The sequence below is a fragment of the Citrus clementina genome, unplaced genomic scaffold (assembly GCF_000493195.1).
Source record: "Citrus clementina cultivar Clemenules unplaced genomic scaffold, Citrus_clementina_v1.0 scaffold_9, whole genome shotgun sequence".
Lineage (NCBI taxonomy): Eukaryota > Viridiplantae > Streptophyta > Magnoliopsida > Sapindales > Rutaceae > Citrus > Citrus x clementina.
In genome coordinates, this window is record NW_006261964.1 from 27,460,052 (window position 1) to 27,475,505 (window position 15,454).

The 15,454-nt window shown below is 35.9% G+C and overlaps 2 protein-coding genes and 1 non-coding gene across 3 annotated transcripts; 2 read left to right on the top strand and 1 right to left on the bottom strand.

The window, feature by feature from the left end:
* Nucleotides 1–4,654: 4,654 nt before the first annotated feature.
* On the top strand, nucleotides 4,655–7,417 carry LOC18033182 (putative wall-associated receptor kinase-like 11). Its single transcript, XM_006421624.2, has 3 exons — nucleotides 4,655–5,485; nucleotides 5,987–6,133; nucleotides 6,204–7,417. The coding sequence occupies exons 1-3, from the start codon at nucleotides 4,675–4,677 to the stop codon at nucleotides 7,415–7,417; spliced, it is 2,172 nt and encodes a 723-aa protein (XP_006421687.1). The 5' UTR covers nucleotides 4,655–4,674.
* A 3,414-nt stretch (nucleotides 7,418–10,831) lies between these two features.
* On the top strand, nucleotides 10,832–12,254 carry LOC18032287 (protein DMR6-LIKE OXYGENASE 2). The gene is made up of 2 exons (XM_024183677.1): nucleotides 10,832–11,375; nucleotides 11,459–12,254. Exons 1-2 carry the CDS (start codon nucleotides 10,903–10,905, stop codon nucleotides 12,027–12,029), a joined length of 1,044 nt encoding a protein of 347 aa, XP_024039445.1. The 5' UTR covers nucleotides 10,832–10,902; the 3' UTR covers nucleotides 12,030–12,254.
* Nucleotides 12,255–14,941: 2,687 nt separating this feature from the next.
* Nucleotides 14,942–15,045, bottom strand: LOC112095505. Its single transcript, XR_002903878.1, has one exon. It is a non-coding gene; the product is annotated as a small nucleolar RNA R71 (small nucleolar RNA).
* Between the last annotated feature and the right edge of the window lie 409 nt (nucleotides 15,046–15,454).

The following is a 15,454-nucleotide window of genomic DNA, read 5'->3' on the forward strand; positions in this document are numbered from 1 at the left end:
TATATTGAGGACTGCTGGTCTACCCAATTCATTCTAGGCCGAAGCAGCCAAAACTGCCTGTTATATAGTAAATCGATCGCCATCTACAGTTATTGGGCTGAAGACAACGATGGAGATGTGGACTGGAAAGCCAGCTGATTATTCCTACCTACATGCATTTGGATGTCCTGTGTATGTAATGTACAATGCCCAAGAAAGAACAAAGTTAGATCCAAAATCTAGAAGATGTATCTTCTTGGGATATGCTGATGGAGTAAAAGGGTATCGTCTGTGGGACCCCACTGCTAACAAGATCGTCATCAGTAGAGATGTTATCTTTATAGAAGATCAACTGCAAAGGAGAGATGATGATGATAATAGAGTAAAAGAAAAGTCAAAGACTATACCAGTATATGTAGAAAATAATCCAGAAGATTCAGATTCTTCGGAAGCAGCACCAGAGTACGAAGAACAAGAACCAGTCGAGTTCGAGGCTCCAGAAGTTCGTCGGTCAGCTCGTGAGAGACGACCACCAACGTGGCACTCGGAGTATGTCACAGAGATCAATGTTGCGTACTGTCTTCTAACAGAGGATAGAGAGCCATCAACTTTCCATGAAGCTTTAGAAAGCTCAGATGTTGCTTTGTGGATAACAGCAATGCAGGAAGAAATTGAAGCTCTACACAAGAACAAGACATGGGAACTTGTACCACTACCATGTGGTAGAAAAACCATTAGAAACAAATGGGTCTACAAGATCAAACTTGATGTCAATGACCAAGTGGAGCGGTATCATGCGAGATTGGTGGTGAAAGGATATGCTCAAAAAGAAGGTATTGACTTCAATGAGATATGTTCTCCGGTGGTTCGACTCACAACAGTTAGAGTAGTCTTGGCGATGTGTGCTACATTTGACTTACATCTTGAGTAGTTGGATGTGAAAACTATATTTCTTCATGGAGAACTTGAAGAAGAAATATATATGCTCCAACCAGAAGGTTTTGCAGAAACAGGAAATGAGAACTTGGTTTGCAGGTTGAACAAATCTCTATACGGTCTCAAACAGGCGCCGAGGTGTTGGTATAAGAGATTTGATTCCTTCATTATGAGCCTTGGATACAACAGACTCAGTTCAAATCATTGTGCATATTACAAGAGGTTTGAAGATAATGATTTCATTATTTTGCTGTTATATGTGGATGACATGTTAGTAGCAGGCCTCAACAAAGATCGAATCCAAGAATTGAAGGCACAGTTGGCTAGGGAGTTTGAAATGAAGGACTTGGGACCAGCAAACAAGATTCTAGGGATGCAAATTCACCGAGATAGAAATAATAAGAAGATTTTGCCTTCACAAAAAAACTACTTGAAGAAAATCTTGCGGCGCTTCAACATGCAAGATTGTAAGTCAATTTTTACCTCACTTCCTGTTAATTTCAAATTATCCTCAAGTATGTGTCCTAGCAATGAAGCGGAGAGGAAGGAGATGTCTCGAGTACCGTATGCATCAGCAGTGGGAAGTTTAATGTTCGCTATGATATGTATAAGACCGGACATTGCACAAGCAGTGGGAGCGGTCAGTCGATACATGACGAATCCTAGTGGAGAGCATTGGATAGCTGTGAAGAGGATTCTGAGATACATCAGAGGAACCTCAGATGTTGCATTATGTTATGGAGGATCATAGTTTACTGTCAGGGGATATGTGGATTCAGATTTTGCAGGAGACCTTGATAAAAGGAAATCCATTACTGGTTATGTGTTTGTACTTTCGAGAACAGTTGTAAGCTGGGTTTCGAAACTGCAGACCGTTGTGGCTTTATCTACAACAAAAGCAGAATACATGGCAGCTACACAAGCTTGCAAGGAAGCTATTTCGATACAAAGATTATTAGAGGAGTTCGGGCACAAACAACAGAAAATTTCTGTGTTTTGTGACAGTCAGAGTGCCTTGCACATTGCAAGGAATCCAGCATTTCATTCCAGAACAAAGCACATAGGAGTTCAGTATCACTTCGTTCGAGAAGTAGTGGAAGATGGAAGTGTCGATTTGCAGAAAATCCATACGAAGGAGAACCTAGCAGATGTTTTGACCAAGCCGATAAAAGCTGACAAGTTTATCTAAAGTAGATCCTCCTGTGGCCTAGCAAAAACGTAGGCAACATGATTATGGCGAAGCAGAAAGGATGGTGTGGAGATTGATTGTTTTTCAATTTAATCTCCAAGTGGGGGAATGTCAAGATTGGGTGTCTTGATATTCAAAGTTTGAATATCAAAATCAAACTTCTAGATATTCAAAGTTTGAATATCAAATTCAAAATTCTAGATATTCAAAGTTTGAATATCAAACTTTGAATTTTGAAATTTTGAACAATAATAAAAAATACGTGAATAGTAGCCAAGATTTTTGGCTATAAATAGAGGGACTCGTTCCCTCATTTGCTTATCCAATTCCATCGAGAGAGAAGCATTGCCTTCCTTTAGAGTTAAGAGTATTAAGAGTTTAATAAACTCTTGAGTGATTAGTGTTATGAGAGTTTGGGTGTATTGGGGTTTTAGGAAGTGAGCTAAAATACTACAATACTTATAACTTCTTTTCACTAGTAAAATATTTCCTTCTGTCTTCGCCCATGGACATAGGCTAAAAGCCGAACCACGTAATTTCTGGTGTCCTCTATTGTGCTTGTTCTTTATTTTCTTCCAATTTTACTTTAGCTGCGTGTCTGTTTCACCCACCAATTTCCTAACACATCGAACACTCGACTTGTTCTAATATGATATGATATGTAGGATATATCACTCGCACGTTAAAATTATATACATTTTCCCCAAACATGGACCCGGATTCATTTAAAGTAAAGATTGCCATGCTTGAGTCTCTAGTTTAATAAAGGTTTTGAAGTAATCGGCAATTAATTTTCTTCCCAAAACCTTTCGGAAGAACATTTTGAATATTCAACTTTTCGTAAGAACTGGGCTAGAGCCGAGTCAACTTTCCTGTAATTTCTTTGAACAGCAATGCTGACCCAGCCAGATAGACCCCTTGGCCCTTGCCAATCGATTAACCGCTATAGGTTGTGACAACTATAACACAATCCAACGGACAAAATGATCCATCCATTTTTGGTGAGTGTCTGTCGATTTGTGCATGTGACATGATACTAGTTGACTGTTATATTGAGTTAAAATGAACTTACCCACATCATTATTTGATTTTAATTTAATCGATGTTAAAATTATCATTTATTAGTGTGGACTGATTTTTTTTAGTGGATTAAAAAAAACAAAATGGTGAATTTGTCTAACATTCACATAATGCAGTCCTCAAGTACTCAAAATTGTTTTGTTCCTTTCAAGTTTGCGTTGAGTACCTGTCCTCCCGCTTCTTCATACCAATAAAAATCGAAATTTTTGTGTACAAACTAGCTATACTAAGATAATTGATTATTTCCCTCCATAAATATCATTATGAATAGGCTTGGCAAAATCTGAGCTCAGTCCGGGTTTTGGTGTTGCCCGGGACTAGACTGGATGAGTGAAATGCAAGATTGGACCCGGGTTAAAACCTAGTTTTTTTGGATGCGGTCCGAGCTCGAGCCCAGCACCTTCCGGGTTTGGGTTTTGATCCGGGCTTCTAAACCCGCATGTGATAACTTCAATTTTTTTTCTTCAATTTTTTCTATCATTTCTCTAACAATGTAAATTTTAAAAAAGAAAATAATCAAACAAACTCATTCAATCTCAAGCTTTAAAAAAGAAAATAGTCAAATAGAAATATATAACACACTAACAATGCAAATTTTGCACAAATGATAAATAAAAATTATTTCAATTTACTTTCTAATACCTAAATGCATTCAATTTCTAACTTAAACTCATTCAATCTATATATAAAATAAATAAATTAAATTCAACAACACAATAATCACACAATAAATTTAAAAAACATCCAACATATCATAAATTCATAATTATACATTTATATTTTTTTTTAATTTATTAAAAAATTGGATCTGGTTCGGGTTTCCCAATTTTTTGTGTTGAACCCGGACCCAGGCCCGAAAATGTCCAGGTTTGAGAATTTCAAACCTGGGTTCGATTTTTATGTGCATGTGGTCCGGGTTTTGCCAGGACCGGATTGGTCGGGTCCAATCCAGGCGGGCTTTTTTGACACCCCTAATTATGAAAGTGGCAAACATATAATTTAAAAGGAGGATTCTGTGTCATGGACACGTCAGCTAAATAGAGACAAATAGCTGATTCTCCCGGAGCATTTTAGCTCTTTCCAAAAACATTGCAAAGATAGTTTCTATTCAATTTTCCTTCATTTTAATACCTCTGCAAGTGCCAAACAGATGCTTAAAGTTTTAGGAATTTGAAGACAAGAAGGACAATTCAGTCTTTTCGCAAAGTTATAGAACTATAAACATACTATTTGACTAAATATTGAAAATTATGGAGGAGAAGAACTTGAAGACTTTTCCATATATGTAAATTAAAAAGTCAATATTGGCTTGCAGGAAATTCGGTCTTGACTTGAAGAACTTTCCTGGGTGTGAGAAAAAAGAAATTAAAAGGAAGATGCAAAGAAATCAATAGAAGTATACCGGGCTGTTTATCGAGTTTAAAATCTCCAGTTTCCAACACTAATTAAAGAAATTGAAAAAGAGTAAAGGTAGTGCAGGCATAGGAAACATGAGAATGGCTGTTCTGGTGTTGTTGCAGATAATTTTGCTGCTCTGGTCAATCGAAGTGTCAGCACAACGTATTTGTCGAAGTGAATGTGGAAATATCAGCATCAGCTATCCCTTTGGTATCGGGAAAGGGTGCTTCCTTGATAAGAGTTTTGAAGTAATCTGCAATTACTCTGGGAAATATCCCAAAGCTTATCTTCCTGGCATCAACAATCTGGAACTATTGGACAGAGACTCCTACTACGAGAGTACTATCAGAGTCAACTTTCCTATAATTTCTTTGAAGAACTCAAGCAATGCAAAAGGCGTCAACCTATTAGGTAGCCCCTTCATATTCTCTAACATTTCCAATAGATTCGCGGCCATAGGCTGTGACGACTATGACACGGTTGATATTAACAATTCAACCGTTTCTGGTGGGTGCCTGTCTATTTCTACATGTGACCCTACTTCCAAGAGAGGCTGCTATGATTTCCTATGCGCCCTTTCTCCAAATATTACTCACATTTTCAACGCAGATTTATCATACTTTTATTCTCAAAATATTAGCCAGAAATGCCGGTCTGTTTCCGTGGTTGAAGAAAATTGGGTCGGCTCAAAATACCTGGAAAATCCTCGTGTTTTGAAACAACAAGCACGTGGCATTCCTGCAATGTTGGACTGGGGAGAAGAGATAGGCAGTTGTTTTGAAGAATTTAGCTCATATTCTACTATTTGTGGTGATCGGGAGAATGGATGTTCAATAAAATTAAGCTCTGGCTATATATGTCGTTGCGATGCAGGTTTTTACCGACCGCATGGACTCTGCTCAGGTACACATCGGTCTATTTCTTAAAAATTCTTAGGATTACATACAAATGAGTGAAAACACACAGGGACACACGGATACATACATATATAATTCTTCTCTGGAGTCTTTTACAATGCAGTAAACGAACTTTTTCACATATTTACAGTGCTCTAAAATTATACGTCTTTGTGCAAATGTCTGCACCTAAGAATTTATATATAAAAAAACTTTTGTTGTGGCATCCCGTAAATTAATTAATTTGCTGAATCCTGCAACAAGGCCATTGCTTCTTTTTAAATTTTTTGCACATAGTGGGCACAGTGGGATCCATGCGTCTTTGTTTCATTTTTCACATTCTAAAATCATTGTGCGTGTATGTATATTCTCTCTTTCTGTAAAGTTCTATCTAACAGAAAATTTTCAAAATGAAAAAAAAAAATAGAGAAACGAAGAAAAAGGGAACTAATAACCGATAGCCATGATTTACTTATGATTTTCTCTTTTCTGTTTTCACGTTTTGTAGGTACCTTGCTCTGTATAAGTGGCCATAATTGCTCCAAGTGTCCTTACGGTTATTTCAGGTACCCAAGAAACTCAACTGATTGTTACGGCGGGACTGCTTATTATTCATATTTCACCAGAAAATCTCGGGTCAAGTACATTATTATAGGTATGCATTTACATTTTTGTCCTGTATCCTGCATCCACAGTAATGTTTAATCCTAGAAAAATTTTATTAGGTTGCAGTGGTGGGCTTGGACTTCTGTTCCTACTCGTTGGAATATGGTGGTTGTACAAGTTCGTAAAAAGAAGAAAGGAAATCAAGCTCAAACAAAAGTTCTTTAAAAGAAACGGTGGTTTGTTACTGCAACAAGAGCTGTCTTCAAACGAAAGCAATATTGAGAAAACAAAATTGTTTACTTCAAAAGATCTGGAAAAGGCCACTGACAACTACAATGCCAATCGGATCCTCGGTCAAGGAGGCCAAGGGACTGTGTACAAAGGAATGTTGACAGATGGTAGAATCGTGGCAGTCAAAAAATCCAAATTAGTGGACGAGACTAATGTTGAGCAGTTCATCAATGAAGTCGTAATTTTATCTCAAATCAACCACAGAAATATTGTTAAGTTACTGGGATGTTGTTTGGAGACAGAGGTTCCTTTGTTGGTCTATGAATTTATTCCAAATGGAACTCTGTATCAATACATACATAACCAAATTGAGGAGTTTCCAATCACATGGGAATTGCTTTTACGCATTGCTGTAGAAGTTTCAAGTGCTCTTTTCTATTTGCATTCAGCTGCTTCCATCCCTATTTATCATCGAGACATCAAGTCTGCAAACATACTTTTGGACGATAAATATCGAGCCAAAGTTTCGGATTTTGGTACTTCAAGATCTGTTATGGTTGATCAAACTCATTTGACCACAAAAGTTCAAGGAACTTTTGGATACGTAGATCCAGAGTATTTTCAGTCAAGTCAATTTACTGAAAAAAGTGATGTTTATAGTTTTGGAGTAGTTCTTGTTGAGATTTTAACTGGACAGAAACCTATTCGTGCAATCAACACTGATGAAGACAAAAGTTTAGTGGGATATTTTCTCCAAGCAATTAACGAGAACCGTTTGTTTGAAATCCTTGATGCTCGAGTTCTTAAGGAAGCTAAGAAAGAAGGGATTATGACTGTTGCTACTCTTGCAAAAAGATGCTTGAACTTGAATGGGAAGATGAGACCTACAATGAAAGAAGTGGCATTTGAATTAGGGGGGATAAGAACATCAACTGGAGCTTCAATTTTGCAGCAGAATTGTGAAGAGATTGATTTTGTGGATGGTGATATAAGTGGACATTCTTTAGAAACTGGTTCATCTTCTACGGGAATGTCAATCTTAAACAGTAGTTCTGCTTTTTCTATAGATGCACACCCTTTACTTTCAAACAAGTGGGGATGAAATAAACTGGTTGTCTTGTACTTACTATATATTTTCATTTCATGAATAAAAGTGAGATTTTTGCAAAATATCCTATTGTTTATTTTGAACAATGCAATTGGGATCAATGATAATTAGGCCAGTCCCAGAGTAGCCAATACTGAAAGAAATGTAAAGGTAGATCCATTAAATCATCAGGTCAGGTGGTGCCAATAACCTGGCAATTGAAAGATTCGAATATCTTAAGAAGCAAGATTCTTATCCTAAGAAGGATATTGCAATTGATAGGCGAAATTGAAGAAACAGAGGACTTGCACTACAACTTAGAACTGGTGACAGATATTAAAGCATTTGCTGAGTCATTAGCCATGTCAGCAGTTAGTTATGCAGGCAGATTAGTTATTTAAGAGTTTGTTATAATTTTCTCTCTCAAAGTTTGTTACAAGTGCTAAGGTCATGCTCATGCTTTCGTTGCTTATAGAATCTTCTGGACATGTGCATATAAAGCTTTGCAATCCTTCAGTTTCTGATTTTTATTGATGGAATGAATTCAGTTCAATAATTTTCTCTCTAACCTTCAGAATTTTCTCTTCAACCAAACACAGCATTTTCTTTAACTACAGAGAATCCTGCATGCAAGTCAATGACGCACAACTTGTGTCCTGTCCATCCAACGATTGAGTATGGGAGTAAGGAAACATCTTTTAACATTAATGTCTTCACTGATACTTAGAGTTGATGAATACATGTACAGCTATACCACTAATCTAATAGTCATGATTCAAACATTTGTCTTGTAGAATTTCTTATGCATATCCATTTGGCTATCTAGAGTCTTCATGAGTATGCTGAATCACCCGTGTAAGTCATCACATGCTGCTGAGTCAGTTGCCATGTCAACTCTGGCTGGATAGTGGGGCGATGTTGAGGTTCTAGCCGAGGCCAGAGGCTGCTCACAGAGGCATTTCATCGAACATTTAATTCATTTTGTCAAACACGTGATTAATTCTAACATATGACCTGTAAAAGGTATTTTATCACTCTCAAGTAAAAATTTTCTACATATACCCAAACATGTACCGAGCTTGATTTTGTCGTATGATTTGGGTCCTACAAACCTACCAATTTATAGATTCACTCACATGGTTCGCAATTCAGTCGTTTCTCTAAAGACAAAACGAGCTAGCTGTACGCAAAAATAATTCAACATTAAACAATTAACCAAAAAAAAAAATTTATCATCAATCAAATCGCATAACGTGTAAAGAACCATATATCGTCCTTCATCATTGATGCTCTGTGAAACATGATACTATACTAATTACTTCATTTTAATCTTGATTAAGTAAGAAGAACATATTCTAAACCTTTCGGCTGTTAATGGTAGACATGAATCCAGTACTTGTTCTTACACGATTAGCGTATAATCTTGTAAATATTCCACGTTTTGAACATACATAGATTATTAATTATTAATGGAGTATCAAGTATCTAATATCTTTTAGCATCCAGTTTCTTTTCTAGACGCTTGAACAAAATCAACAATAAGAATTTTAATTAATTACAGAAAGCATGAAAGTGACATATAATCAGCCACACAAATGAAGATTTTTTTATGGATCCGCCTAAGTTACAGCTCTTGTAACTTACGGCTCTTTTGTCTTTTCTTACTTTGTTATTGTAAAATTTCATTGAAGCCCTTACACTCTGTTTTATTTTATTGAAATCCTTAGAGTATCAAATTTAAATTCCGAAAATATCTTCCATTTAATTAAAAAATATAATTATTATTAAATGGATTATAATTTTTAAATAGATTATTATTATTACTAACAACAATAAAAGATAATATAATTAATTAATATATTAACAATAATTAACAATAATTTTTAGTTAAATTGTTTAATTATTATTAATCATTAATTTTTGAAAAATAATAATCACAATAACTAAAATATAAAGTAATAATTATGATAAAAATTAATTAAGAATTTAATAGTAATTTGTTACAGTTTAACTCATTATGATTTTGATTCTAAGACAAAGTAAACACATCAAGGGCAATACAATTCATTCTAATTATGATTCCTACAATTCATATAAATAAATTGTTCTGATTTCAATTCTTCATTTCGATTCTAGCTATTCTCATTCTAACTCATTCTAATTTCAGTTAATTTTGATTCTCGTTTAGTGAACATACTATAAAATTGTAAACATTTCATATTTTTTTTCCCATTTCTTATTCCCTCTCTCACTCTCTCTCTATGTACTGAGTCTTATGGTGGCTTTAATTGTTGATAAAGGTTGTTGAAGAGAAATTGATAGTGGAGAGGGATGGATTCAAAGGGATTTTTATTTTATTTTATTAATCCTTTTATCATGAAAGTAGTAATTATTATGAGATGATATTATAAAGAAGATGAATGGTAATATCCTTAAAAAAATTGTTGATGATGAGTGATGAAAGATGAGATGCCGTAATTTTTCAAGAGAGAAAAACGCTTTTTTTTAGTACTCATTTAAGTATATTTTTGTCTTTTTATTAATATTAGTGTGTTATGATAACTAATGCATCATGGTTGTAAACAAAATTTCTTTTGACACTTACAAAAAAAATAATAAGTAAAAAAGAGTATAAGGAGATAAATTGAATTTTCATAGTATAAATAAGCAGAAAGTTTCATAATACTTATAAATAAATTATAAATAAAACAGAGTAGTACAATAGTTCAATGAAATTTTACAATATCAAAATAAGAAAAGACAAAAGAGCCGTAAGTCAGAAGGTTTTACATAAGGCTTTGCGTAATCACATACGGATCCGGGATGACGTTGCCTGTGCTATGTCATCTTAGTGACGTCATCGCAAGAAATTAAGTTGAGCACTGTCAGGTCCCATCTGTGTCGCATGCAGGGCCAGAGGGTCTACAGCTCAAGATACCCACTTGAATCATATGAAACAAGAAACAACTATTAATTAGGTAACAAAAAAATATAGCCGAGGAATTAGGTGCTAGTCCTAATAATTAATATAAGTTTTGTGGAGAAAGATCATAAGAACGACAATTTGTTTATGTATATTCAATTCATCTGGGATCTATCATTTCTTCAGCGAAATTTTCGATGTTATCATCTAATGTGACGTATCAAAGTGATATAGGTAAGAAAGAAAATTGCCGACCCAGAAAGACAATTGTTTTAAAATTTTGTAACAAATGATGAGTTGCCAAATCTATAGGCCATCGTTTTTGGCTTATCTTCTTGTTAGAAAATAGAAACTCAAAGCAATCATGCAACTGGTGCACCAGTTCATGAGGTCAGATAGTCACCGGTTGTCGGTGAATGGTGACGTAACGCTGTCAAGTTCAGTAGTATCGTTTAATTTCCTCTCACCACCTCTGTATTGTCTATAAATAGGATGTCACCAGGACCTTCGGTTTCATCAGGAAATTACAATTTTAATTAGCAAATATAATCAAGCTCTTCGTTATAGGCCTTTGGACATGGCGGCAGCCACCACTAAGCTTCTACTATCAGACCTTGCATCTACCGTCAAGAGTGTTCCCTCTAACTATATCCGCCCCATCTCTGACCGTCCAAATCTCACAGAGGTTCAGATATCAGACGGTTCAATTCCTCTTGTCGATCTCCAAGTCCTTAACGGTCCTAGCCGCCTTGATACCATCAAACAGATTGGACAGGCATGCCAGCATGACGGCTTCTTCCAGGTGAGGAACCACGGGATTCCAGAAACGATAATTAATAACATGTTGACAATTGCTAGAGCATTTTTCAAATTGCCAGAGAGTGAGAGACTGAAGAGTTACTCTGATGATCCTTCAAAGTCTACAAGACTATCCACTAGTTTTAATGTTAATACGGAAAAGATTTCCAACTGGAGAGATTACTTGAGACTTCATTGTTATCCTCTTCAGGATTACATGCATGAATGGCCTTCGAATCCTCCATCCGTCAGGTATAATTAATAAGATTGTGTAATCTACTTATTTTTTATTTTTCACATGTCCAGTTATTTTAACTGCTGTTAACACTTGAAAGGGAAGTTGTGGCTGAGTACTGTACAAGTGTAAGAGGGTTAGTGCTGAGGCTACTTGAGGCCATATCTGAGAGCTTGGGGCTTCAAAGGGATTTTATAGACAAGGCATTAGGCAAACACGGGCAACATATGGCTTTGAACTACTATCCACCCTGTCCTCAGCCCGATCTAACTTATGGATTGCCAGGACACACTGATCCAAATTTAATAACTGTTCTTCTTCAGGATGATGTCCCTGGATTGCAGGTACTTAGAAATGGGAAATGGCTTCCTGTCAGTCCTATTCCCAACACCTTCATTGTCAACATCGGCGATCAGATGCAGGTTCTTAGCAATGATCGATACAAGAGTGTGCTCCATCGAGCTCTGGTGAATTGCGACAGGGAGCGCATATCCATTCCAACGTTCTATTGTCCGTCACCTGATGCTGTGATAGCTCCTGCTAAGGATTTGATCGATGAACGTCACCCGGCTGTCTATAAAAATTTCACGTATGCTGAATATTACCAGAAATTTTGGAACAGGGGACTTGACGAACGTTGCTTGGACCTGTTCAAAGCTTCAACTGCTTGATCTTGTCATTAATTATGTATTTGAAGATCAAATAGCTGAACGCTGCTTTCGACATGTTCAAAGCTTCATGCTGCTTGATCTTATCATTATTATGTAGTTGGAGATCAAATTTCATTAGCTCTAAATTAATAATTGATCATATTTCATCTGTTATCAAACAACTTGCTAGGTATAATTGTACTTCTAAATCTACTTTGTTTTAACCGTTTCAGATTAATGATATTTTTATATTTGCTGCTGAACTTGTAAAATTAATTTGATTGTATGGCTAGGGTTGGTAATGGGATGGGATGAGATTGTTCCGTATATGCAAGTGGGATAAAAAAAAAAACTACTTTTATTCTTTTTTTTTTTGGACAAAAATATGTCTCAATCTCATCTCGAAAGAGTTGAGATCCTGCGGGATCCCCTCTTAATTGAAAAAATTTTCATCCTTAGTCGCCAATGAGACGGGATGGAACGGGATTTGTCAATTTCAGCCTCATCTCATATATGCAAGTGGAATAAAAAAATGTCTTATTCTCCTCTCTATATATTTTTGTAAGACAAAAATATATTTCAATCCCGTCCTAAATAGGATGGGATCCCATAGGATCTTATCCCATCATGAAAAATTGCAATCCCTATTCATGGCCTGTTTGGGATTAAATGTTGTGTTGAGTGTTAGAAAATGCATATTTATAAAGGAGAAAACCGTCATTTTACATTTCAAGTCTTACTAACAACCCTTACTTTTATGTATTTAACATTCTTATGATTTAATTACGTGTGTTTTATTTTAATTAAGTAATTTATGTATTTTAGGGGCATTATAGTCATTTCACAATAAAGGAGAGATCAGACGGCAAAACGGACATCACTTTTGAACTCAGGACGGTCGAAAACCTTAGGAGGAGCATAAAAGGAAAAATGGCACTATTCACATGTACGGTACTATTCACGTGTACGATACTGTATACGTTACTGTTCACGACACTGTTCACATAGACGGATGATGACGTGGCATTGACCGATGATGTGGCATTGACTGATGAGGTGTCACGATCCTGTTGGACTAAAATTCTTATGTACTGTTGATGGTGACGTGGCAGCATATCAGTGGACGAAAAATCTCGCGTACGGTGCATGCATCACACAGGATTATTTTCAACCAAACCGCGTTACTGTTCATCCGGGTCAAACCGCGTTACTGTTCAAAGTCGGGTCAAACCGTGTTACTGTTCATCCGCGTGGTCAAACGTGGACTGTTGACTGATGACGTGGCGCAATCCTGAGCGTCCAAACTGTTTTTAATCCGATGGCCATGATTTACTCCATGTATCTATAAAAAGGGGGCCTCCCCCCCCTAATTTGATATCTCTGAATCTATTTTTGGGATCCATTTTCTGTAATTCCTTCTCCATCTTGTATTTTCTTCGTATTTTAATAAATTCCCATTTTGCCCCTAGTTCAATTATGAGTGGCTAATTTTCTTTCAAGCTTGGGTTGAAGGTGAAGTCTCAACATGTGTCATGGGCTTAATTTGGTAAATTTATTTTCTCTTCCCCTCTAATTTTTGTGGATGTTTTGACTTCTCGTCGACAAATAATAATAGTCTTGTCTAGATACCGCCTTGGTTACACCGGCTCTCTAGTATAAGGTTATTATTATTTGGCACGATAAGCCCTTAGCACCATATTGATTAGAGCGTGGTTCATGAGGTGTGGATTCCCCCCTCATGATTTAATTGGCATTAATAAGGAATATTTAGCCCATGATGCATGTTGATACGGATCCAGATACCCAAGTACGTCATTTCAATAGAATTCTCTTCAATTTATTCTCACCATTTCAATACCAATTTTAGAAATTATTCTCTCCATTTTAATTTAAGTTTTAGCATATTCCAATCATTTCCACCACAAATCTAATCACCCATTCACAAAATTAATTCTACACAATTAAAATCCACCTCCTCGTGGGATCGACACTCGTCACCATTAATCTATACTACAACAGATTCGTGCGCTTGCGAGTACATTAAAATTTGCACAACAAGTTTTTGGCGCCGTTGCCGGGGAGGTAAGTAATTTTAATTCATAGAATTAATTTTTGTGAATAATTTCTTTTATTTGTTTTCTTGTATTTTTTTTTATTATTAAAAAAAAAAGTGAATCTACATTTAAAGGTTAGTATTTCTTTTCTTTTTCTCTTCTTTAAAATTCTGTAATTTAATTTTCCATTTATTTTTCTTTGTAATTTTTTTTTGTTTATCTTATTAATTTAATTTTTAGTTAATTTCTTTCACGTATTTATTTTTGTGTATTTTTATAGAAAGGTTGTAATAGCGCAATAAGGTTAGTATCGTAATTTCTCCCTCTTCTTTATTTTTATTTGTTTTGTTCCCATCTTTATTTTTTGTTTTGTTTGCATCTTTATTTTTATTTTATTTATTTTGCATGCATGGTCGTAGGTCATTATTACCTAATCTTGAACCTATAGACCTTGAATTAGAAAAAACACTTCGCACACACAAACACGTTAAAAATAAAATGGATTTGCAACCACAGGAGAGGCCATTTAAGGACTACTTCAGTCCCTTAGCTAATTTGAGCACATCATGCATAAGATACCCAAATGTAGCTGCTAGGAGTTTCGAATTAAAACCTAGTGTGCTAAATTGTCTCCCCACATTTTATGGCCTAGAAAATGAGGATCCATATAATCATTTGAATGATTTTCATGCCATTTGTCAAACATTCAAATATGAGAATTTTTCAGATGATGATGTTAAACTTAGACTATTCCCATTTTCTTTAAAGGATAGAGCTCGTTCATGGTTAAATACTTTACCTGCCAATAGCATTTCATCATGGGAACAAATGGTTACAAAATTTTTAAATAAATATTTCCCAGTGCATAAAACCAATGCTATTCGCAGGGAAATCTCGGAGTTTACCCAGAGAGAGGACGAGCAATTTTTCGAAACATGGGAGCGATTCAATGGGCTACTCTTGAAGTGTCCACATCATGGGTACGAGAAATGGCACCAATGCCAATACTTTTTGGAGGGATTATTGCCAAATGTGCAAGAATGGCTAATGGCGACAAGTGGAGGAGAGCTAATGTCAAAAAGTGCATCAGAGATTTGGGAATTCTTCCAGCGACAAGCGGATAATTCCCAACAACGGAGTCGATCACTCAGGAATACTAGACGAATTAAGGGAGTAAATGAGGTTCAAATTGGCGAGTCAACTTCGGGAATCAAAGAAGTTAAGGAGATGGTTGAAGGTCTTGCTCGACAAATAGCATCGTTATCGACTGCTAAATCAACAGAACCACATGACCAGGACTCATACTCAGATCAAGCCAATGCCATAGGTGTAATGAGAAAGCCATCAAATTACAACCCATACTCCAACACATATAACCCTGGATGGAGAGAC

What these genes read in the sequence shown, in the direction of transcription:
- LOC18033182 (XM_006421624.2), top strand. Translation starts at nt 4,675, where the DNA reads ATGAGAATGGCTGTTCTGGTGTTGTTGCAGATAATTTTGCTGCTCTGG. An exon ending in ACCGCATGGACTCTGCTCAG is followed by an intron (nt 5,486 to 5,986) that starts GTACACATCGGT and finishes CACGTTTTGTAG; the next exon opens with GTACCTTGCTCTGTATAAGT. An exon ending in GGTCAAGTACATTATTATAG is followed by an intron (nt 6,134 to 6,203) that starts GTATGCATTTAC and finishes AAATTTTATTAG; the next exon opens with GTTGCAGTGGTGGGCTTGGA.
- LOC18032287 (XM_024183677.1), top strand. Translation starts at nt 10,903, where the DNA reads ATGGCGGCAGCCACCACTAAGCTTCTACTATCAGACCTTGCATCTACC. An exon ending in TCGAATCCTCCATCCGTCAG is followed by an intron (nt 11,376 to 11,458) that starts GTATAATTAATA and finishes AACACTTGAAAG; the next exon opens with GGAAGTTGTGGCTGAGTACT.